At 37.1% G+C, this 23,650-nt stretch overlaps 1 protein-coding gene across 1 annotated transcript in view; it reads right to left on the bottom strand.

The window, feature by feature from the left end:
* Window positions 1–18,550, bottom strand: part of ATF6 (activating transcription factor 6) — an 86,473-nt gene extending 67,923 nt beyond the window's left edge. The window contains exons 1-9 of the mRNA XM_026686931.2: window positions 18,466–18,550; window positions 15,020–15,096; window positions 12,529–12,616; window positions 10,280–10,374; window positions 9,003–9,126; window positions 7,268–7,468; window positions 5,439–5,659; window positions 3,327–3,512; window positions 1,354–1,445 (exon numbers count right to left, since the gene is read on the bottom strand). Of these exons, the coding sequence (XP_026542716.1) occupies window positions 1,354–1,445; window positions 3,327–3,512; window positions 5,439–5,659; window positions 7,268–7,468; window positions 9,003–9,126; window positions 10,280–10,374; window positions 12,529–12,616; window positions 15,020–15,096; window positions 18,466–18,529 (1,148 nt within the window). The 5' untranslated portion in view covers window positions 18,530–18,550. The remainder of the gene's footprint in view (window positions 1–1,353; window positions 1,446–3,326; window positions 3,513–5,438; window positions 5,660–7,267; window positions 7,469–9,002; window positions 9,127–10,279; window positions 10,375–12,528; window positions 12,617–15,019; window positions 15,097–18,465) is intronic.
* Between the last annotated feature and the right edge of the window lie 5,100 nt (window positions 18,551–23,650).

The raw sequence follows: 23,650 nt of genomic DNA, 5'->3' as shown, positions 1-23,650 counted from the left end.
TCACCTGAGTGGTGCAAATAGCTATAGAGTTACTAAGGTAATGGAATGTGAGGCAACTTGCAGTTGGAACAGAGTTATTTTCAGGTGGGGAAGGGGAGTAGAACTCCTTAGCATCAGAGCATGTTAATAATATATGAAATACTAATGGTCTGAAAAATCCTTTCTTAGCGAGCACCTAGAAGCCAAAAGGAACATATGTGCCAAATTTCAAGTTTGTAGGCTTTATGGTTCTGGAGCTTTCATGATACTGCATGAGTGGTATTTCGTTTTTATATAAAACAATGTTAGCCGAAGTGCTATTACCTACAGTTGCCTTTGAAACTGTTGTAAGATTTTCAATAAAGTATATACATGCTGTATAAAGAATAACAAGAACAATGAAAGAATCTAAAGATACAGAGAACAGTACAAAAAAAAACCCTCTGCATAATAAATGTTGGTGATGTTGCTCATATAATCTTTCTGAGAATGGCCAACAAAAGCACTGAGGAAACTCTAGTCAGTTCTTGGGGTGACACTGGGAATATGGATTTCTTGAATGCCAAAAAAAATGTTCTCCCTATTCTTTGAATATGTTATGTTTCTTCTGTAACGCTCAATTCCACTGCTATGTCTTTCACAAATACTTAAGTTCTTTTTTATAAGAAAAGTTTGCTCCTGTCACAGTTCAGCCTGGGCATAGCAATAAATCTCTCTGTAAATAGAAAAACACAGAGCAGAAGACTCAAAGGTGAAACTTAGATAAGTTATCTTTACTGCAGGTGTAGAATAAATGTTATTAATGATGAAGAACAGCTATAGCAGAATCCAGAAATAGAGCCATACTTAAAAATTGACTCCAGTGTTTGAATCATATGTCACTTTCTCATATCTTTATATAGTAATAGACATTTTGCTGCCCATTTCTCAGTCCTGGATGTTGAGTATCTGTACGGTGTTTTGAAAACAATCTTTACTTATCTCAGACTTTATTTCCAACCTTGCTGGATTCAGATCCTGCAATTCCCAATGTTGTCATAATCTAAGCCAGTGGTTTTCAACTATAATAATCAGGAACACCACACGTTTGAAAAACAAATGATTATATGATAGACACATATTATTTGTCTATCATACAATCACTATGTAGTAGAAGATTCTGCTGCGATATCCAAAAAACTCTCGAGGTCATTGTCATTCCGCTTGCCCACAGATGCATTTCCAGTGGAAGATTGGTAAGTAGTCAATAAAATCAATAGAATTTTACCAGCTAATCCCAAGAAACTACTACTGAAGTGAGAACTAAATTATAAGCTCATATTTTGTGCTTATTTTGCAACTACCCCCAAATATATTCTTCCCTATGAATCTTACCTTAGCCGATCATAATTTAGCATTACAAAAGCAAGCAAAACCATCACGCAGAATGCTCTTCTTTTTGGTGGGGAACCTTTGAGATTCTGATTCTAGATAGAAAATGGAAAATTAAAGGAAAAAATAATAATCAACTAGCTTCACTTTCAACATTGAAAGGGCAATCAAGGGGCAGCAGCCTTGGTTAAAAACAATACTAGCTACTATTGTTCGTTTTTCTCATCCTTTTCCCAATATTGCAAATGTCATTGGAGATCTCAATGAGCAGGAGAAATTATATGCCTATATGACAATCACAAAATATACATGTCCTGATCAATGTTCAAAGGATTGCTCAATCAGGTATGTGTACTGGATGACAAAGGTAGAAGGAATTGCTCAAATTATTTTATTCATAACTATTAAGATCTACAGGTAATTCCTGTTTAGTAACTGATTCATTTAGTGATTGCTAGCAGTTACTATGGTTATACCAGTCCTCGCATTTACAACCTTTGCAGGTCTGCAAAGCAAAGTTAAAATAAAATTATAAAATTGTGATGTTTCACTTAACAATTGCTTCACTTAATGATCAAGTTGCTGGTATCAAGAGGTTGCTCAATGAGGGATACCGCCTATTAACTTAGCTTGCCCACTTTTAATTCAGTTAGCATGAATTATATTGGAAAGATGCACTCACTGAATGTGTGTGCCTTAGCTTTGGCAGCATTTACCATGATGAGCAACTTTCCTGAGGAAGGTGATTGGCTGGCAGCTCTGGAGGAAATTGGTTATCTGGCCATTTTCAGATATAGTACTAAAATACCTTTAGTCTCATTTGTTGATCACAGGATTGGAATAAGGGAAGTGCATCCATCCTGACCCTCCTTGAACACTTACCAATCTTTCATCACACCCTTTTGGACAGCTAAGGGTTAAGAGGGTGTTATTATGGTATTCCTGTTTTCTCTGGGACAGAAAGGTCTTGTTCTAAACACCTGCTCTTGTGGGTGTCTCATGGGTCTATTCTTTCCCCATTTTTAATACCTACATGAAGCCACTGAGTGAGATTATTCCTAGCATTAAGTATCATGTGCTATTTGATACTGTGGGAAGAACAGGCTTTGGTTTAACCCTAGTAAGCCCAAGAGGCTATATATTTTGTGTCTCGTCAGAACCTGAATACAGAAGTTTTCCATAGTTGTTTCTTGAAGAGGTGGGACTCACAGGATCAGTGTGCAATTTGGGAAATTCCTGAACTTGGTTCCTGTTTGAAGAACAGGTAGCAGTCATGGGCAGGAGGACCTTTGCACGATTCCATCTTGTGTGCCAACTGTATCTCTTTCTTACTGGATTGGAAGGCCTCATTTATGCTCCCTCATACCTTAGTTCCCTGCTGGTTGGATTAATGCAATGAGGACAACATGTGGCTACCTTCAAAGACCATGAAGGAGCTGAAATTAGTCCATGATGCAGTGGCACTGGTGATCCATGTAACATTATTGCACAACCTGCAGAAACTCTCAACAGACTTCCAAATGCAATTCTTAGTACTTATTATGCCATCTACCCTGCATGGCACGGGGTCAGATTATCTGTGGGGTCATTTGCTCTATTTCTGCCATAGCTGAATGAGCATGTTCTAGATCCCTTCCCTGAGGATATGATGGGAAGTGTACCTTTTCTGTGGCAGCACCTTCCCTTTGTAATGATCTTCTCTACCCAGATTTGGATGACCATAATCCTATTAAGTCTTCTAAAAAGCTTCAAAGTCCTAGTTTTTCTGCAAGCATTGGGCCAGGACAATAGACAATCCATCTTCCGGGAGATGGATTATACGTCTGGTTGACCTGGCCATATATTGTTTGATACGCTGTCTGTGGAATTTGTTTCATTTGATTTTCTATGGCTTTTTCACTCTACGATATCACATTTTCAATGTTTGGCAACACTTAGTTCCATAGAAAGCAATTTTTCATAATTAATACACTTACCTCTACTGCCAGCTCATCTAGTTGTCTCTTCAGTGAACCATTCTCTCTTTTAAGATGATCGTTTTCTAACAAAGCACTCTTTAGTCTAGCTTCTAAACCCTGCATATATTCCTTTTTCTTCCTCCGTGACTGACAAGCAGATTCCCGGTTTTTTATCATGCGCTGCTGCCGTCTTAGAACATTCATCTGGGAATAATAGATGATGGGGGGGGGAAACCTCTTCAAAGCTCAGAAAATTTGCAACAAACACAGCCAACACAGGCGATTGACAACAATAAAGGCTTTTCTTTTAAAAAGAGGGTGGGGGAGGGAAAGGTGTCATTATATTGCACAAAAACAAGTATTCCTAAGAATTCCAGAAGATCCCATTTCTCTAGTTACTTGAATTTATATAATTTTATCTAAATCTGATTCAGGTTGTCTTCAACGTACGACTACAATTGCAACCAGAATGTCTGTTAGCCAGAAAAGCCGTAATTAACTGAGTTGCACCCAATTTTATGACCTTTTTTTGCTAAGCTAATCACCATGGCCATTAAGTGAATCAAAAGCTTTTAGTGAATATAACTTCTCCCATTGACTTTGCTCATTAGAAGCCAATTGGGAAGATAGTAAATCTGACAGTAAAGTGATAGTAAAGTGACACCAGGATGCTAAAACGGTTGTAAGTAACATGCTGGTTGCCAAGTGCCTGATTTTTGACCACGTGACCACAGAGATGCTGTGACGGTCATAAGTGCAAGGATCAGTTGTAAATGGTTGTAACCATTCCAGTGCTGTTGTAACTTCAGTTACTAAGCAAATGGTCATATGTTGAAGACTATTTGAGTATTTGACAGTACTTTTTTCAGATGCTTACACTTAGAGAAAGAATACAAACAATCAGAAGCAATCAGATACCTTTAAAATTATTTTCAAACTAGCATTTTCTCATATCCGTGTGACATTGCACAACAGCATAAGGAGAAATTAGATTGTATTATTGGACCATTGTTAAGAAATACATAGGAAGCAGCCTGAACACATCACATTAATAAAATTCAGCTCCAATTATTCCAGCTTTTCCCTATTCTGACTAATGGAATGGTGGTAGTAGTGCCAGAATAATCCCTGCATCTCCCAGGAATGGACACAGATGAAAGAATAAGGTTAGGTGAGTAGCTCTCAATAAACTTATGTATTCTACCATCTCTTCCTCTGTAAAAACAGAGCTGCTAAAAGCTCCCTTTCCAGCCATACGGTAGTGCCACTGGAGGTCAAACAGAATTTGTTTGCTTGATGCATAGATTAGTTGAGAAACCTTTTTGGTCTCTGCGCTGATGATGCATTGAAGTGACCTTTTACCCAGGTTAACAGGAGTAATTTGCACACATTTTGCTTGTATTGATTGAAGTGTTAGGCAATGTTGATTTAGCTGTGTTTTTTTTTTTGGGGGGGGGATAAAGTACAGGTTATACTCATTTCAGTCTCACTGATCCAATGCTCACCAGATGGTTTGACAAGGCATTTCTTTGGCACTGCATCTGATATTGAAAAGAATGCCAAGTTGTAAAGGCAGAGCTGATCAGTAGTTTAATTTCTGCTAAAGAGAAAAACTGGTATCTGACTCCTTCAGACTGTATGATTGAATACTCCCCCTACAATAACAAAAATAAAAGCCTTCCAACACACAAAATTAATGTAACAGGATTTCTAGCCCAGTCCAGACTACCTGGCAGTTTTCATATATAGTTTACTAACTGAATACAGTCAGCCATGTATAAGCATGTGGGTGCACACAAACACTCTCAGAGGCTACTCCGGGAACTATCTCCACCACCAGAAATAAAAAGGGCAAAGAAGCACCAACTGAAATGTCACCTCTTGAATTTCCAAGCCTTCAGCAGGTATTACTTATCTTCCAATATTCTCTTTAGTAGAAAATCTAGAAGATTGCCAGTTCATAGAAAAATTTAAATGGGTGGTGCTGGGTGGTGAAATCCCCCTCTGGACACTGCATGCTGTCAATTATGACACTAGCGGTTGTGGCTAAAACATTTTTGGGACCCTGAAAGCAGCAAATGAGCTTTCCAGGTGGAAGGGCTAATTACAAAGAAGCTGGAAAGAACTTACATCCATGTTTGTGTTTGAGGAAGTGGTGTGAAGAACAGGCTTAGCTTCTGAAAGGTTCCCACTGGTCAAACTCTTTGCTGCCGATTGTGGTAATACCCTAATGGTGTGACCTGTTAATGGTTTTACTCCACCATTAACAGCAATGGCTGGATTTGAAGCAGGAAGGATTCCAGATGTCTGAAGATGAACCACAGCAGGCTGAGATAGCATTAGTGGCTGACCTAAGACAGGAACAAAAAAAATTTGGTATTGCGATTTAGTACTTATCAAAAATGTTAATTACCTTGCATGCTACGTTTTGCCTCAGGATAGCTGTACAAAGAAGACAAAATATTGCTTTACTTTATAGAGCTAAACATATATAGGCCTAGAACATTTCTATCCTAGGCATCCAGTAATTTTTGAAGAATTCAAATACGTTGCTTTTAGTCATATCTAAAGGCTTGCGTTTGCACACTGAAGATTCATTTAAATACCATACACTAAAGCAAATATATCACTTACTACTTTTGAGGCTGTAATTAGATTTTAAAATGGTTGCTATGTGTGGCACATAAATTATAGTTAAAGAGCAGATTAGAGCAGAGGGCCACTTCTATAGCATCAATCCAACCTACTTATTACCAACAATTCAAATAATGTCTACATAAAATATCCACAAATTGTTTCTAAGCAACACATCTAGACAGAGCTGCTTATCAACTAATGTGCTATAAGTAAACAAAAATTGAAATTCATAGATATACTGCTTTTCAACATAGCTTATTTCTATTGTGTAGGTGAGTTTCTACTCATTTTCCAAAGGAGACAAAATCACACAGATTGCCCTGGGCTGGTTAGTGGCCAGCCATTCCACTTCCAATGTACAAATGTTAATTTTGATATATTTATAACAGAAGGATATAATGAATATAATGATATAAGATATAATGAACCCTTCTCATCTTTCGTATAATCTTCTATTATTGGTATCTTATGATTATATTTTGTTATTTGTATGTACACTGAGAGCTTATGCACTGGAGACAAATTCCTTGGGAAAATAAAAAAGGCTTTAAGTAAATAAAAAATATCCTCTCCCAATGTTTTAATTAAAAATCCTCAATTTCTTGCTAATATAGGCAGTCCTCGCTTACTCAACGCAATTAGGATCTGCGATCATAAAGTGAAAAATCACCCAACCATGCCCAATTTATGATGGCAGTTTGACAGTTCCAGTCGTGATTGTTAAGTGAATCACCATGGGTCATTAAGCACAACATCATTTAACTGAAACTTGCAAGTTCCTGCCCGCTTCTCCCACTTTGCTTATTGCAAGCCAAGTGTGAGAGCTGCAAATGGTATTATGTGGCTATGGGATGTACCTATCATTATAAATATGTGCCAGTTTGCCGAACACCCAAAACACAATCATATGACTGCTGGGTACTGTGACATCTGCAACTTCAAGGGTCAGCTGTGTCTCATTATTCAATGCCATTGTAATTTTGAACAGTCATTGAATGAGCAATTGGTAAGCAAAGACTACCTGTAATTAGGGATCAAGAATCCTGCCATTTGGAAATTAAATTACTTTTTTCACCACAATTTGCTCCCAAAAAGCCCTTTCAGACATAAAACTTGATATGTTTGTCATAGATGCTGACAGAAAGCTAATGTAAATTTGAAGGTTGGACTTCTTAAAATTGTACCCATTTAAAGCAATTCTACATTAAAAATATTTAGAAATCCTCTTAGGAAACTGCAGTGTCTCCATATTGCACATTCAACATCATTTGCTAAATCCTGACAACCTAGCATGCATCCCATTGCAACCTTAACTCATATACCTTTTGAAGGTGCCGGCTGAATAGTAACAACTTGCGGCTGCTTGGGCAGTGTCAGGAGTGTGGGAAGAGCTGGAATGACAATGGCTTTTGCCTGGTGATTGGGCTGAGTCTCACAAAAGGCACGCAACAGAGGCTTGGGCTGAATTAATGGTTTGGGGGCTGCTGGATTACTTCGTTTAAGGGTCATCGATGATCCATTTGCTGTAGAAGAGAATTTGCATTTGAAGTAGTTTTTTTTAAAGGTAATATTCCTCCTCATGCAATTATCTGCAGTTCAATAGAAATAGCAATTCTGATAATAAGGAGGGCAGGAAGACGAACTTCATTAAATGAAGCCAACAGTACAACACAACCCGGGATCAAACCTGCCTTTAAAGAAAACACATTTTACTTATTCATAATATATGGGCTGGCTCAAATATATCAACTGGAGTCAGATCAAGTAAAGCCTGGCATTTGCATATTCCCTTCTCTTCCTTCAGTGCAATAACTGTATTGGCTTTTAATTTGCTCAAATCCTGGCTCATTCTTAATATCAATTAGAAAAGGTGATATAAACTCATCACTGGCCAACTTCAAATAAGTGGCACACCATTTATTAAACAGAGCTTGCTTTTAAGGACAATCTCTAGTTTAAACAGAAAAATAAGCTAAGACCAGAAAGGAACAGTGAATTAAGTTCAATTGTACAAGAGAAAATAGAAGCACACAAAGACAAGTTTTCTTTTACAGATATCCTTTCTTGCTTGTGTACTTAGCATAACATTATAGTCTGGTGGTTCATAATCATAGTGATAGATTATAGTCATAATCAGCCTGGTGGCTCTATACCGGGGGTGTCAAACTCAAGGCCCGCAGCCTGGATGCAGCCCACAGGGTACTTAGATCTGGCCTGCGGGGCTGCCCTGGAAATGGCAAAGAACTGGCCAGTGGTGCCTCTGCCAGTGAAAATGAAGATCAGGAGGGCTGCATGTGGCCCTCCCAAGCTCCGTTTTCACTGGCAGAGGGTTGCAGGAGGCTGTCACAGCTGAAAACAGAGCTTGGGAGCCTGTTTTCGCTGACAGAGTGCTCGGGCCACCACAGGCACCCCCAACATGAGTGACATCGAGCTGGCCATGCCCACCCCAGCCACGCCCACCTCAGCTCCCCCAAAGACAAACACAACCCTGATGCAGCCCTCAATGAAACAGTTTGACACCCCTGTTCTATACACTTGAAAATAAATGAATAGCCTTAACAACAGTAACTATTTTTTCTTATGTTCTAGCTATAGAAGATGCTGATACACTGCCCACCTCTGCTTAAAAATCACAAGCAAGTAAGGAAGACACTAAAGAAAGAAAAGTGGCAAACACAAATTATCCTCAACTACCTCAACACTACTTCTACATTACATTGTAATACTCAAAACAGTATGGCAGCACTGTTTAATTGAGCTAATTAAAAGTTTTAAAAGTGCCAATTTCTAAATCATGCAGTATATTTGTTAAAAAAGTTTCTAAATCATGCACATTATTTGTAAATAATGTGAACAGTAGGGGATTATGTCTTTATGATGAAGTATCTTTTCTATAATAATGCCACATATTATATGAGTATACAAAATCTAAAAACAAGGAATGATTCCCAACAATTATTTTGTGCATATGCGAAAGACACAATTCTTAGCTATTCTTACTAATTTAGATCAGTGTTATTATTCTCATATTGGAAAATGGGCAAATAAAAATCATACCTGAACGCGTAGTTTTAGGTAGAGACTTCTTAGTTTTCTCTAAAGGTAATGGTGATTTGGAGCTGCATTTGTCATATAAAGATGCAGTGGATAAGTGAGAATTAGTGCCAAACTCCACATCTTCCTGGCAATGTTCAAAAAATTACAAACATTGTAATTCTTCTTGTTACAACAAACAAGCAAAAGACAAATACACACCGGCAGAACTATTTTTCCCAGTTATACTTTAGTCACAATGCATTTAAAACACTTTTGCATAACATAGGAGACCTCAAAAATTCTAAACTAGGCCACGAAATCATTTGCATTTCCATCCAAAATTCTGCATGTCCATGTCTATGGAGATTCTCAGTCATCCAGGTCATGGTTGTCCCAAACGTGCTTTATCAAGAGGCAACTGGACTTTCTGGTTTTTCTTTGAAGATGTTTTGCTTCTCATCCAAGAAGCTTCTTCAGCTCTGGCTGGATGGTGGGAAATGGGGTACATGCATGTCCACCAATTACCACAGAAGCTGATGGGGGTGGATAAAAAGATAGGGCGGAAAGACAGAATTAAGGAGATGTGGAATACTGTTGAGGCCACAAACTTGCAGATCTAACAGATTGTCTCAGTTTCCAGATTCGGTAAATTTATCTTTGGACATCAAGAGCTCACTCACTAACTCTGGCAAGTCTCCTAACCTTGGATTTCAAAACTGGCACTTGCTCTCTGTATCATTTCTTCTGAACACTAATTGATTCCCAAATACTTTCAAAAAACCCAGCACCAACAATAAAGGAAAAGTTAACCAGCAATGCAATTGTTTCTTTGGATCTGGATTAGTCGATGACAAATAAAGATTACTTTGAATATTAATCTGGTTAAATATTACCTTATTGCATCTACCGTGTTTCTCATATAATAAGGCCGAGTCTTATTTTTTTTTTGAGCCCCGAAAAAATGGCTAGGCTGTCTTTTCGGGGGTGTCTTAATTCCCCCCCCCCCCTTGCATCTTTGGGCGGGCGGGCAGCGACAGCTTGGATGTTGACCTCGGCGTTGGTGAGGCACTTAGTATCGGGGTCAACGCAGGCAGCAGCATATCCGGGTGTGCAACAAAAGTACTTCCTAACGGCAAGCCCCCCCACCATTCCCCCCATTTTGCATGTTTTAATATAGGCCTTAATTTGGGGGGAGGGGCTTAATTTCATTTCATGCCTATAAAACATGCTAGGACTTCCTATTGGGGGAGGCCATATTGTTGGAGAAACAGGGTAACTAGCCCCCAAAAATTACTTACAGGTACATGTTGTACTGGAGAGTCCACAGGTAAAGGAGAAGGAACTGAATCTGTTGAAGCAGTTGGTGAGAGAGGTTCTGCTTTGCACTCTATATCTTTAATAGAAAGAATTAAAGAAAATTAACAGATTTCTCTCAAGGATGGCATCCAAAGGTATATTCCACATTCAGTACACTGGGGACTAAAGCATAGTGCTCATAGTCGGGCTCTAGCTCACAGCCACTCCCCCTTCCCCTCATAAAGAGGGTACTGGGGATCTGGAATTTATTTCTCCTACAGAATGGACTGAGCTTTCTTCTAAAAGATTAAAACTACGTTACTAGCTTTTTTGAACAAGCTGACATTTTCCCTCAGCTTGGAAGGTTTCAACTTTTTCTAGCTCTTTTCAATCTGAAGTTGATTAAACAGTTACACTTCCATAGATAGTCAGGAATATTTATTTATTCATTCATTTTCTATACCAAGTAACTCTGAGTGGCTTAGTTTTAAAATGCATGCGTCTCTATAGCCTTTTTATGCCTTAAACACAATACTCAAGTCTCTCAGCTTTTGAATTTAGTTTCCAATCCCTTCCTTAACCATCCTTATAGCTTGTTTGCTCTTCCCTCCGCCACAACAGAACCTTGGGGTGTCCAAAACTGGAAAAAGTACTTGAGATGGAGTCTGAGGTATTCAACATGGAGCAAAATTACTTCCCAAGATTTGAAAACAATACTTCTGTAAGTACAAACTAAAATTATGTTTGTATCTCTTGCAGACATCATACTACTAACTTTTACTCGCTTTGGTAAAATATAATTTCTCCTACTATAAACAAACTAGCATTTGATTTTGTTTTTAGAGATTTTTTTTTGCAATTAAATTCTATGCTGTTATTTTAAACCCATTTTCTTAGTCAGTTGATAGTATTTTGATTAGTTATAGCCTCAATTCTGTATTAACTAAAATAATGGACAGTACAATGTCTAGGAGAGAACTCCATATTCAGTGCAGTAGGCCTTGCTAAATGACCATTTGTTTAGCATCTGTTCAAAGTTATGATGATGCTGAAAAAAGTTTCTTATGATCAGTCCTTGCACTTACAACCATTGTAGCATCTATGTAGTCACATGGATCATAATTTGGGTTCTTGGGAAGCAGATTGCACTTACAATAATTGCTGTGACTAGCTTGCATTTACAACAGCTGCAGACCCCTGTGGTCACTATTTGCAACCTTTTGAGCCAACTTCTGGCAAGCAACGTCAATGGGAAAACCAGCTGGAGGTAGCAAGTCACATTCATGTAATAATGTCTTGTTTAATGACTACAGGTGATTCACTTAATGCCAGTGGCAAAAATAATTTTTAAAAAATGGGCGCAAGTTGCCTGATGCCTCACTTCAGGATGCATCACTTAACAATGAATTTCCTGGTCCCTATTGTGTTCGGAAGTTAGAATAGAATAGAGTAACAGAGTTGGAAGGGATATTGTAGGTCACCTAGTCCAACCCTTTGCTCAAGCTGGAGACCCTATACCATTTCTGACCAATGGCAGTCCAGTCTCTTCTTGAAAGCTTCCAGTGATGAAGCGCTTACAACTTCCGAAGGCAAGCTGTTCTATTGGTTGATTGTTCTCACTGTCAGAAAATTTCTCCTTATTTCCAGGTTGAATCTCTCCTTGTTCAGTTTCCATCCATTATTCCTTGTCTGGCCTTCGGGTGCTTTGGAAAATAGCTTGACTCCTTCCTCTCTGTGACAGCCCCTCAAATATTGGAACACTGCTATCATGTCATATCAACTTGAGAAATATCTGTACTTCGCTCAAGATTGACAAGGGATTATTGATTCACTACAGATTTACAAACTTGGTGTACCAATAGCCAAATACTCTGTCCATATATCAATAACCTATTCACAGAATGTCAAAACTATTTTGTCAATTGCTTTGTAAAATAAAAAAATATTCTATTACTGTAAGGAATGCATGCAATTGAAAAATAATATAAGGTTCATCTAGCAATGCTAACTTTTTTACAAATCCATATCTCATGTGTTCTAATTATGAAAAAGAACAAGTAGAGCCAACTACTTGACTTCAACTTATCACCTGGTCTGCCTCCAAAGCAACTTAATTTCTCCTAGGTTAACTGCTCTTGATAAGTAGTATTTCCCTCTCCTGGCTTAAGTTCTGTGAGTAAAAAGATATATTTTAAAGAGTTATACAATTTTATAACTGCTTACTGTCTTAAAAAACTCAACCAGAAATTACCTGCTGGGGTCTGCTTCGTTATATCCCATGCACCTGAATCCCAAGACATCAAATCTAAATCAAAGTCAAGGTCACCAAGGTTGCTTTCCTATAAATGACAATAAGCAAGGTTATGGAAAGACAAACAACAAAAGAATGGCAAAACTGAAGTGACCAGTTGCTTTATCAAATAAGTTCCTCGAAGGTAGGTTGAAAATAAAGGATAAAAATGGTAGGCTACTATCGACAGATCAATTGTAATCTCTTCTCATTGTTGTTTCTTGCTTTTATAATTCTGAAACTATATGCTTTATATATCAAACACAAACAAGCCATGCCTTCCAGGACACAGACTAATTGCTACAGAATGTTTACCAAGATAATATTTAACATTGTAATCTCTCATGGCAGTACCTATGTTCTCTTTTATTTTTCACCAGCATTCAGTATTATAAATGTGAAACTTTGGACCATCAATATTGCATATTCCCTCATAAAACACTACCTTAATAATCCATAGCAGTGGTATTTAATTTATTGTGTCATGATATATAAGTATTTAAACAGTAATTATTGAATACAAATTGCTTATACTATTTTATTCACTGTCCATTACTTATATGTTAGTATAAGTAGAATTCACATATCAATATATGCTTTCCATATATCTTGCCTGAAATTTTAAAATTAAAATTTCAAAAAGCTTTTTTTAATTTTAAGAACAAGTTTAAGTTTTATACAGAGACAGAAGAACTCATCTTAGCCATGACAGCACTATAACACTATTTTACAAATTAATATTTCACTTTCTCCCAATTCCCAATAATCAGATGCTTTAACCAATTCCAAGTCCATATTTTAACATGGAAATAATCACCATTTCAGGAATTACTGCAACATTGGTTTTGTCTGATTAGTCACTTGCCAACAAAATATAAATTTAACATCATACATTAGTAATGCAGGAGAAAGAGACAGTGAAAAAGCTTTTTAAATATCTAATACAGGTTGTCCTTGACTTACAACAATTAGCTTAATGACCATTCAATTATGGTGAAAAAAGCGACTTGCAATTGATCCTCACACCTGCAACCATCATATGGTCATGTGATCAGAATTCAGCCGCTTGGTAGACAGCATGTATTTATGACAGTTGTAGCATCCCAGGTCATATGACTGCCATCTGTGACCTTCACAGTAAGCTTCTGATAAAATCAATGAGAGAAACCACATTTGTGTAACAACTGTGTGATCTGCATGACTCATTGAATAACTGCAGCAAAAAGGTCACAAGATCAGGTGCAATTCACTTAATGACTAGGAAACTTACCAACTGAAATTCTGGTCCCAACTGTGGTTTTAAGTCAAGGACTACTTGTACACATAAATACATATAAACAAATAAATGAAACATTCAAAATGCAAAAACTGAAAATGCATGTATTGTGACCTGAAAGCAAACTGTTGAAAGTGCAAGTATGAAGGTAGTCACAGGCCAATTTTAGAGATAGTAACTATGCTTTCTGATATAAATACATTTAATTGGCTCCTCTACAACCTGTACCCTTTGGTCCTTTAAAGCTTGCTAAATAATAAGAGACAGAGAATGGTCTAGGGCAAGGGACCCCAACCTGTGGGCCAAGTCCCACTACCGGGCCGTGGCCTAATCACCACCGGGCCATGTGAGTGGCTGGCTGGTGTACACACCCCACTCATGCATCAGCACAAGCATTGTGGGAGGCCATGGCCCCACTTGCACAAGCATTATTGCAGCCCCACTTGTGCAAGCATCGTCACTGGCAGTCACAGCCCCACTTGCATGAGCCTCGTTACAGGTGCTTGCGGTCCCACTTGTCCAAGCGTTGCCATGAACATCACGGGCATTCACACGTGTACCAGCATGTGCACATCCACCTGCCCCTCCTACAAAACCATCCCCTTTCCCCTCCCCCCCTGCTCCGGGCCGCCAATCTGGAAAGGTTGGGCAATTCTGGTCTAGGGTCTCCTGCTTGAGCAGGGAGTTAGACTGGAAGACCTCCAAGATCCCTTCCAACTCTGTTATTCTGTTATTTAAATAGCCGGATTGTTTCAAATTTCTTATGTTAAATCTACGGCAAGTTCCACCTGCTGCTAATCAGAAAAAGTAAGAATAGAATTCTTTATTGGTCAAGTGTGATTGGACACACAAGCAATTTGTCTTTGGTGCATAAGCTCTCAGTGTAAATAAAGGCTTGTTTCATAGTATTCTTGTGATTAGTGAAATCTGAAATTCAGAAAGATCATAAAAATTTCATAGCACCAAGGCTGATACAGTTTATTAGTTGATCTTTCTATCACTTAGTTCTCTCCACCTATTAAATATGGCCATTTTCTGTTCTGCTTTCTTTTCTGTGGTTGAACAAAATCCTAAATCCCTTGACATAAAATTCTTTGCAGCATTTTATTGGATTGAAAAGAATAAAAACCAACACTATAAAATAATTAAGGTTAAGAATGCTTTCCTCTTACTCACATAGGTTTCATTCTCTACATCTAGCTGAAGTTCATCTTCTCCTAAGAGATCACCAATTTCACTGAAGAGAAGAGATTCTAGGATTTAAATAAAGACATAAGGTACATAAATCACACAAAATAATTCAGACCTTCCTCATTTCCTAGAAATAAGGAAGAGACCATTTCACTGGGCAAATTCTGCAATGGTATGAAAACAAAGAAGGTGTCAACTATGAAATGAACATAATTTTATTCTATGTTATTTCAAATTATTTTCATTCCAAAATATATAAATGCACATTTAATTTTCAGGAAATGGGCCCTTTTCCAAATTAGGTGGTTGTTTATTTACATATATATCTACCTTTTCAGTCATCCCCTCCTGATAGATGAGAACTCTTAATACTCTCTAGCCATGCAGGCTAGCTAGCTAGAGACTATCTGAGAAAGATGATATCTTAGATACCAAGGCCCTAAGCACTAAGGGCTTTAAAGGTAGCAACCATTATACTGAATTGCACTCACAAACACACTGGCAACCAATTATAATAATAGTGCATCATTACAATGCCAAGACTGGTCAACAAACATGCTAGCTCTTGCATTCTGAACCAACTGAAGTTTCCAGGTGGTCTTTAAGGACAACATTAAGGAGATCAAATTACAGAAATCTAATTAGGAATATCCTGTTTCAGATAAGGTCACAACTGGCATACTAGCCCCAGCTGGGCAAAGCCCCTGCTGATCACATGGTTTCCCAGGGCTATGAATGAAACTATGAACTCAAGGGAGCACAACCCTTTCAAGGGTCCAAGATGGTCAGAAAGTTCTTCAATTAACTCTGTTTTGTTTGAGTCAAGTCTCAGCCTGCCTTTCCCCATTCAGTTCCTGAAGTCTCCAAGGCCTGGGATAGGGCATCTATTGTGTCTCTCACTGGGTTCAGATTGGAGATTAGAATCCATATCATCAGTACCCCAATGGATGACCTCTCCCAGCTGTTCCTATTCAATGGTGCTTAAAGTCTCTGAACCCTTTTAGAATTTATTAGTACTTCTGCATAAATATGACCTAAAATGTGAAATGTTTATTTAGTTCTAAAACTAAATAAAGAGAACTTAGGCAAACCAATTAGTTAAAAAACATTATAGTTCTTCATTTTATTTCTTGAGGAAAATGATCCAAAGCTACCTATTTGTGCATTGGTGCGCTCTCTCTGGGCAGCAATAATTGCAGCTAAACTTTTTCAATAACGTTGATCAGTTCCACACATCAGTTTGGGGGAATTTTAGCCCATTCCTCCTTATAGAAGAACAGTTTCAATTCGGGGATGTTGGTGGCCTTCTTTGCATGGACTACCTGTTTCAACTCCTTCTATAACATTTCTATAGGATTAGGGTCTGGACATTGATTTGACCTATGTTTAAGCATTACTCTAACTTGGCACCAGAGGGACCAGCAGACTGTTCAGCCATGCTTCCTGCATAGTGCCAGTGCTGCAAAAGAGAGTCTTGCTATGTTTATGATCTGAAATTGAATATCTCCCTAGTGCAGGAGTGCCAAGCTCGTGTCATCATGGCGGCATCACGTGATGTATCAGGACTTTTCCCCCTTCGCTAAATCGGCATAGCTAGCGCATGACGCATCCAGCCCACGAGCTGCAAGTTTGACAGCCCTACTATAGTGGTTTTGTATCTTCCAGGAAGTAGCTGTGGTTTTGATGGACAGGGAAAGAAGTAATGGAAGACAGAATGAGGTTTTTCATTTTGCTAAGATTAGACTTTTAGGAGTTCTATCTGGACCCAGCTGCTCTGCTTACTAGGCAAGATGGTCTAAGAAGTAGGACAAAACTACCTACCAAGAGAAAGCAATTAGATTTCACTTAGCACAAATGGAATTACTGTTCTCTTATCTTTCTTTTGAATGATTAAAACTTGATCCATATTGATCTTAATCCATAAGTTGTTTTTTAACTTTCACCAATTTAAAACTTGAACAATCATCTCATATAAAATTGAGAAATATTGAAAATTCATGTAGGCTTTAAGCACCACTGCTGACATATGCAGCAATGTTACACTGTGAACTAGATTACTTTTTAAGCTCTGGTCTTACATCAGCCAATGAGATGATACTGTAGCATATTTGCATGTCATAATAATATTAGAATTCCAACATGTTATTGCAAATTGCATGATTATTTTAATTTGGATACACTCACTAAGTTAAATAAACTACATAAACTCAAAGACTAGGAATTGTTTTTTGTTTGTTTCTCTGTTAACACATCAACATCAAAAACCATAATGTATTGAAGATATCTAATCCTTAGCATCCTGGGGAAACAAAAGCTAGAGAAGGATCTGGTTCAGATATCATGGAATGTTTTATCACTTCCACCACTAACAGAAGCCACACGGAAGGTATTTTGTTCGTAATTAAACAAAAGTATTAGATTTTTGCAGAATCTATAAATGGAGTCATAAGCTACCTGTGGACAATTATAACAGGGGTGCAATACTGGAGGACAGTCAGCGTTTTTCTCTCATGCCATTTTCCCATTTTTAAGCACATTCTCCCCACCCCCAAAAAGGGCAACAAGAGGCAAAATTGTCATTTGGGCATTCCTGAGCAGCCCATTTCCATTAAAGTTGGCCATTATATTAACCATAAAATTAATATTTGCTGTCTTAGATATTGTGTATCCCCCCCATTTCTCTTTCTCCTCTCAATTGCATTTGTAAGAAAATAAATCTGAGGGCTGAAACTGTCAAGGCTTTCCGTGATTCTACAAACTTCCAAAAATCTTTCAAGTTGGAGAACCAAGTATTAAAAAAAAAAAAATCAGTCAAGGCAATAAATGTGTGTTGTGTTTTTAGAAGTCCTTGCTCTGGTTCAAACAACATTTCCAAGTCCAACCTTATTTAATTACAGTTTCACAGAGTGCGTATACAGAGACCGCCTTCTGTAAGAAAAACAGAGGAAATCCACGAGCCTCTGTCACGAACGTCCTTGATGGCTTTTAACCAGTTTCTTTGCCTCCAGCAATAAACGTCAACATATGAATATAAATAATATATAAATAACACCTGCCCTATAAGATTACAGCTACATAGGAAATACCCATGGCGAGAGAGAGGGAGACTCATCGGCGAAAGCCGGCGGCTGAACCGGCGGCAGGTAGGGAGATCCCTAGATAAACTTGGCCACGTTCCTCTCTTCAACCTCCCTCTGTCTCCTCGGGGGATCATCGTAAGAGCAAAAGAGGAAGCGCCCCGAGAAAGCTTAAGAAGGGGAAACAACTAGAAGTAGCAATGAACAAACCAGGGGCAAACCAGCCCCACATGGTGCAACTCTCACTAAATCCCTTCTACCCGGGACAATCCCCACCACCACCATTACTGCCGGCGGTGACCAAGTACGGCTTGAGGTTCCCGCCGAGCTCTCCACTCCCACGGCCGGCCTTACCCCATTCGAGACCAGGCTCTCCGGAGGACCAGCCGGCGATCGACGCCGTCATTGCAGCCGCCATCGCCGTCTTCCGGGGTTGCACATCAAGATCGTAAAAACACCGTGTACATTCATCCTACTTGCAACCCCCGCCCCTTGACTACGAAGGCCGCGAAGGACCAAAATCATTAAAACAACGCTAAACTTCTTCCTGTTTTGGTCTGGCCGTCGCTCTCAATTCCGCTGCGGAAGAGAGGGACAGCGGCGAAGCTGGAAGACATCTCAGTCAATCATGTTGTCTGTGTTAGGTTTTTCATCATTTTTTTAAAATTTTATTGGTTTTTAAAAACAAACATAAACAAACAAAACATAAAAACATCAAGCTATTTTCCATAGGTGTGCCGGTTGGTTTACAAATTGTTTTGTGCTTCCATTTCGTAGTCTTCAATTACAATTACATTACATATAATCTCATATTGTCAATCAAAAATTAAATACCTTAGTATCATTATTAATCATTTGACTATACTTTTATTCATTCATGTTTTACAAGATAACCATAATTTACTTAATTTATTTTATAACAGTTCATATTATCATCCCAAATCTATCCTAAAATCATTTTGTAGATATAGTAAGAAATACATCTTTTATATATTATTTTCTAAAAATCTACATATTTCATTACTGTACTTAATTGTCTAACCATTGATAGAAAAGATCCCAAATTTTGTAAAATTGTTTATCCTCTTGTTCTCTAATTTCAAATGTCAATCTACTCATTTCAGCACATTCCAATATTTTCTTAATGATTTCCTCCTATGATGGTATTTTATCATTTTTCCAGTTTTTAGCAAATACAATCCTAGCCGCTGTTAATACATTTACAATCAGGTATTTCAAGTCTTTACTATATATTTCAGGTAAAATTCCCAATAAAAATATCTCTGGTTTCAAGTCCGTATGTTTTTTCGTCATTTTTTCCAACCACATGTGGATTTTAGTCCAGCATTTTTTAGCATCCGCACAAGTCCACCACATATGGTAATGTGAGCCAGGTGTCTGATGACATTTCCAACATTTTTCGGATTTATTCTTGAACATTCTTGCTATTCTTGGAAGGGGGGGAATGCCACCTGTAAAACATCTTATACAAATTTTGTTTATATGCTGTTGACATTGTCATTTTATAATTTTGAGACCACAATTTTTGCCATTTCTCTAAATCAATCCCATATCCAAAATTCTTCCCCCAAGCAATCATAGTTTCTTCAACTTGTTCTTCTTCTAGTTTAATTTCTAATAGATATCCATACAATTTTTTAATCACCTTTTCATCAGTACCTGTCAAAATCTTATCTAAGTCAGTCAGTTTAACATAGAAACCTTCTGTTTTAGAATCTATCATACCTTGAATGTATTTGCACATATGAAAATCAATTCATCTTTATACCTTGTTCCTCTAGTTTTTGCATAGATTTAAGTTCACCCTTTTCATTCAGTATTTCACCATATCTAACTGTTTGTTCCTTTTTGTATATTATAGGATACGAAAATGCTTCAATAGTCGATAACCAGACTGGAATTTTCAAATAACATTGTCTTTTAATCTTCTCCCAGTTTAACCACAGAGACTCCCGTATATAATGTCTTCTAAAATACCCCTGTGTTTTAGTTCCTTTGTACCATAAAAAAGCATGCCACCCCAACAACAGGTCATGTCCTTTTAATGTCAATAATCGAGCATTTCTTAGTGTTATCCATTCCTTAACCCACATCAGATTTGTAGTTTGGTAGTACAATTCCCAATTAGGCAAACCAAATCCTCCTCTAATTCTAGCATCTTGCAAAAGTTTTAACTTTATTCTCGCTTTCTTACCTTGCCATATATATTTCAACACAATTTTATTTAAATCTTCAAAGTAGTCTTTTCCAAGCCTAATTGGAATTGTTTGAAACAAATATAAAATTCTGGGTAATATATTCATCTTGATTGTTGAAATTCTCCCTATTAGTGACAGTTATAAGTTTTCCCATTTCGCCAAATCTAGCGCTATCTGCTGTTTAAGTTTAATATAATTATTCTCTTTTAATGTACTACATCTTGCTGTCAAATGTATCCCCAAGTACTTGATCTTATTCATGACTTGAATTTTCAATAAGTCTGCCAGTTCTTCCTTTTGTCTTAATAGCATATTCTTTGTCAAAATCTTTGTCTTTATTTATTTTCAAACCAGCCACCTTTCCATATGTCTCTATCTTTTCTATCAGTTTTGATGCTGTTTCTAAAGGGTCTTCTAAAATGAAAACCAGATCATCCGCAAATGCTTGCAGCTTAAATTCTTCCTTTTTGATTTTCATTCCTTTTACATTCTTTTCATCTCTAATATTTCTGTTTAACACTTCCAAAGTTAACACAAACAACAAAGGTGATAGTGGGCACCCTTGTCTTGTTCCTTTTCTTATATTAATAGATTCTGTCAGTTCTCCCTCTATCATTACCTTTGCCATTTGCTTATAGTATATAACTTCTATTGCTTGAATAAATTTTCTAGCAAAACCCATCTGTTCCAACAGTAATAACATGAATCGCCAATTCACATTATCAAATGCCTTCTGTGCATCTAGAAATATCAGAGCCATTTGTTTTTCAGAATGTGCCTCGTAGTATTCCAAGGTGTCCATGATTACTCTCATATTGTCTTTAATTTGTCTCTTTGGCAAAAATCCATTTTGATCAGGATGGATAAAATTATTTAAATATTTTTTAAGTCTTTCTGCCAATATTGAAGCAAAAATTTTGTAATCTGCATTTAGTAGAGAAATGGGTCTATAGTTCTTAATTTGTAATGAGTCGGCCTCCTCTTTTGGAATAAGTGTAATATAAGCTTCTGACCATGATTTAGGTATCTTCTTCTTTAACATAACTTCATTCATAACTTTTAGCAATGGAAAATTCAACGATTCTTGTAATGTTTTATAAAATTCTGCTGGAAGTCCATCTGGGCCTGGTGCCTTTCCATTATTTTGCTTCTTGAGTGCTTCAGTTAACTCCATCATCGTGATATTGCTTTCTAACATTTTTTCCATCTCTTTAGGTATCTGAGGTAAATTAGCATTCTGTAAGTACTGCTTGACTCTTTCTTCATCAATATTCTCTTGCATATATAATTTCCCATAGAAGTCTCAAATGATTTCCTTCTTCTCTTTGCTACCATGGCAAACTTGGCCTTGGTCATCTATTAATTGCAATATTTTCCTTGATTCTTTCTCCTTTCTCAATTCGTATGCTAACCATCTACCTGGTTTGTTTGTGTCTTCAAAGTAGTTCTGTTTAGTACCTCTAATTTTTTGTGCTAATTCTTCTTTTTCTATTAGATCCATTTTATGTTTGGTTATATCCATTTTTAGCTTAATGTCCTTTCTCTGTGGCATTTTCTGTAGCTCTTTTTCAAGTCCTTTATACTCATCTTCTAATGCCTTAGAGGCTAATCTTTTCATAGTATTCCCTTTCTTTGTATAGTCTATTATCAAGCCTCTAACATATCCCTTCATTGTATCCCATACATTCTGAATTGATGTATCTTCTTTTTTGTTTTCTCTAAAGAAAAAGGCCAATTCTTTCTCCATCCACTGTGTGAAGTCTTTTTCCTTTAAAATAGTATTACTTAACGTCCATCTGGATCTTCTTCTTTTTTGTCCTTTCCATTTAATTGTCATTGGATTGTGATCAGCCCAAGTACTTGTTTCAATATTTATTTCTTGAATGTTAGATATTAATTCTGTTGACATCCATATCATATCTATTCTGGACCATGATAAGTGTCTATTTGAATAGAAGGTGTATTGTTTAGTTTTAGCATTTCTTTCTCTCCATGTATCTTTTAAGTTTATTTCATCTACCATTAAAAAAAAAGATTTAGGGAGAGTCTTTCTGTTTTGCTTTGTTGTTTTCTGTGCTGTATAGTCCAATTTGTTGTCTACAATTCCATTAAAATCTCCCATCATAACTATATTAGCATAGTCCAGTTCAATTATTTTCATATGTAGTTTTTTGTAGAATTCTTCTTGTTTGTCATTCGGAGCATAAATTGCAATCAGGAGTGTTTTCATATTATTGTCCATTATTTCCACCATTAGTGTTCTTCCATCATCATTGGTATAGATCAATTTTGCTGGGGTGGTCTCTTTAATATATAAAACCACTGCTCTTTTCTTACATTGGGTCAAGGAAGTAAATATTTTCCCTAATTTTGGCTGTACCAACAATTGTTCATATTGTTTTTTAATATGTACTTCTTGTAGACAGATTATATCAAATTTTAATTTCTCCAATTTATGAAAGGTTTTCCTTCTTTTAACATTTATATTAATTGTAATCATTTTTTTCTCTTCCATGGTTATATTTTATAGTTAGGTTTAGCAGCTCTCGTAGATCTTAATTCACGTTGTTCTTTGGCTTCTGCCTTTCCACCTACTGCGCCTTCTTCTTTTTCAGTCACCATTTGGCAGTCCTCTTGGAATTCAATTAATGAGATCTCTTTTTCTGCCTCTTCCTCTTTCCTTCCCAAAACTTCTGTATAAAATAATTCTGTTTTCTCAATTGAGTCAATTCTGTGTCTCTGTTCTTGCCATGTGAACATTAAACCTTCTGGAATCAGCCATCTATAATTCACCTCTTTTAAGTAGCATTTTAGTCAGGAATCGGTATTCTCTTCTCATCTCTCTCACTCTTCTGGGTATTTGTTTCAAGACCACCTTGTCAAGATCTCCTTGTCTTTGTATTTCAATGTTTTCTCTTTTGCCACTTGCAATATTTGCATTTTAATGGCTTTCTTTGTAAATCTAATGTGAACTTCTCTTGGTAAGCTATTTCTCATCGCATATCTTGTGAAAACTCAATAAACCTCATCTATTCCATCCATCATCTTCTCTTGAGTTATTTCCAAAGCTTCAGCCAGTATTTCTATCATTATCTCAGCTAGGTTTTGTCCTTTTTCTTCCTCTACGTTTTGGAATCTGATAGAATTCTGATCTATCCATCTCCCATCTCAACATACCACTTTTATCTTGTTCAACCACCGTTAATCTATTATCAATATCTCCAATCTTCTTGTCTCTTTGTTTATCTTCTTCAATTTTTTGGAATCTCTCATCATACTTCAACATCATTTGTTGGATGTTCTCCACTTTTTCATCGGTT

The sequence above is a fragment of the Notechis scutatus genome, chromosome 3, assembly GCF_049901735.1.
Source record: "Notechis scutatus isolate UNSWTSFEM ecotype Mainland chromosome 3, rNotScu1.2, whole genome shotgun sequence".
NCBI lineage: Eukaryota > Metazoa > Chordata > Lepidosauria > Squamata > Elapidae > Notechis > Notechis scutatus.
This window is presented reverse-complemented; position numbering and strand designations above follow the sequence as displayed.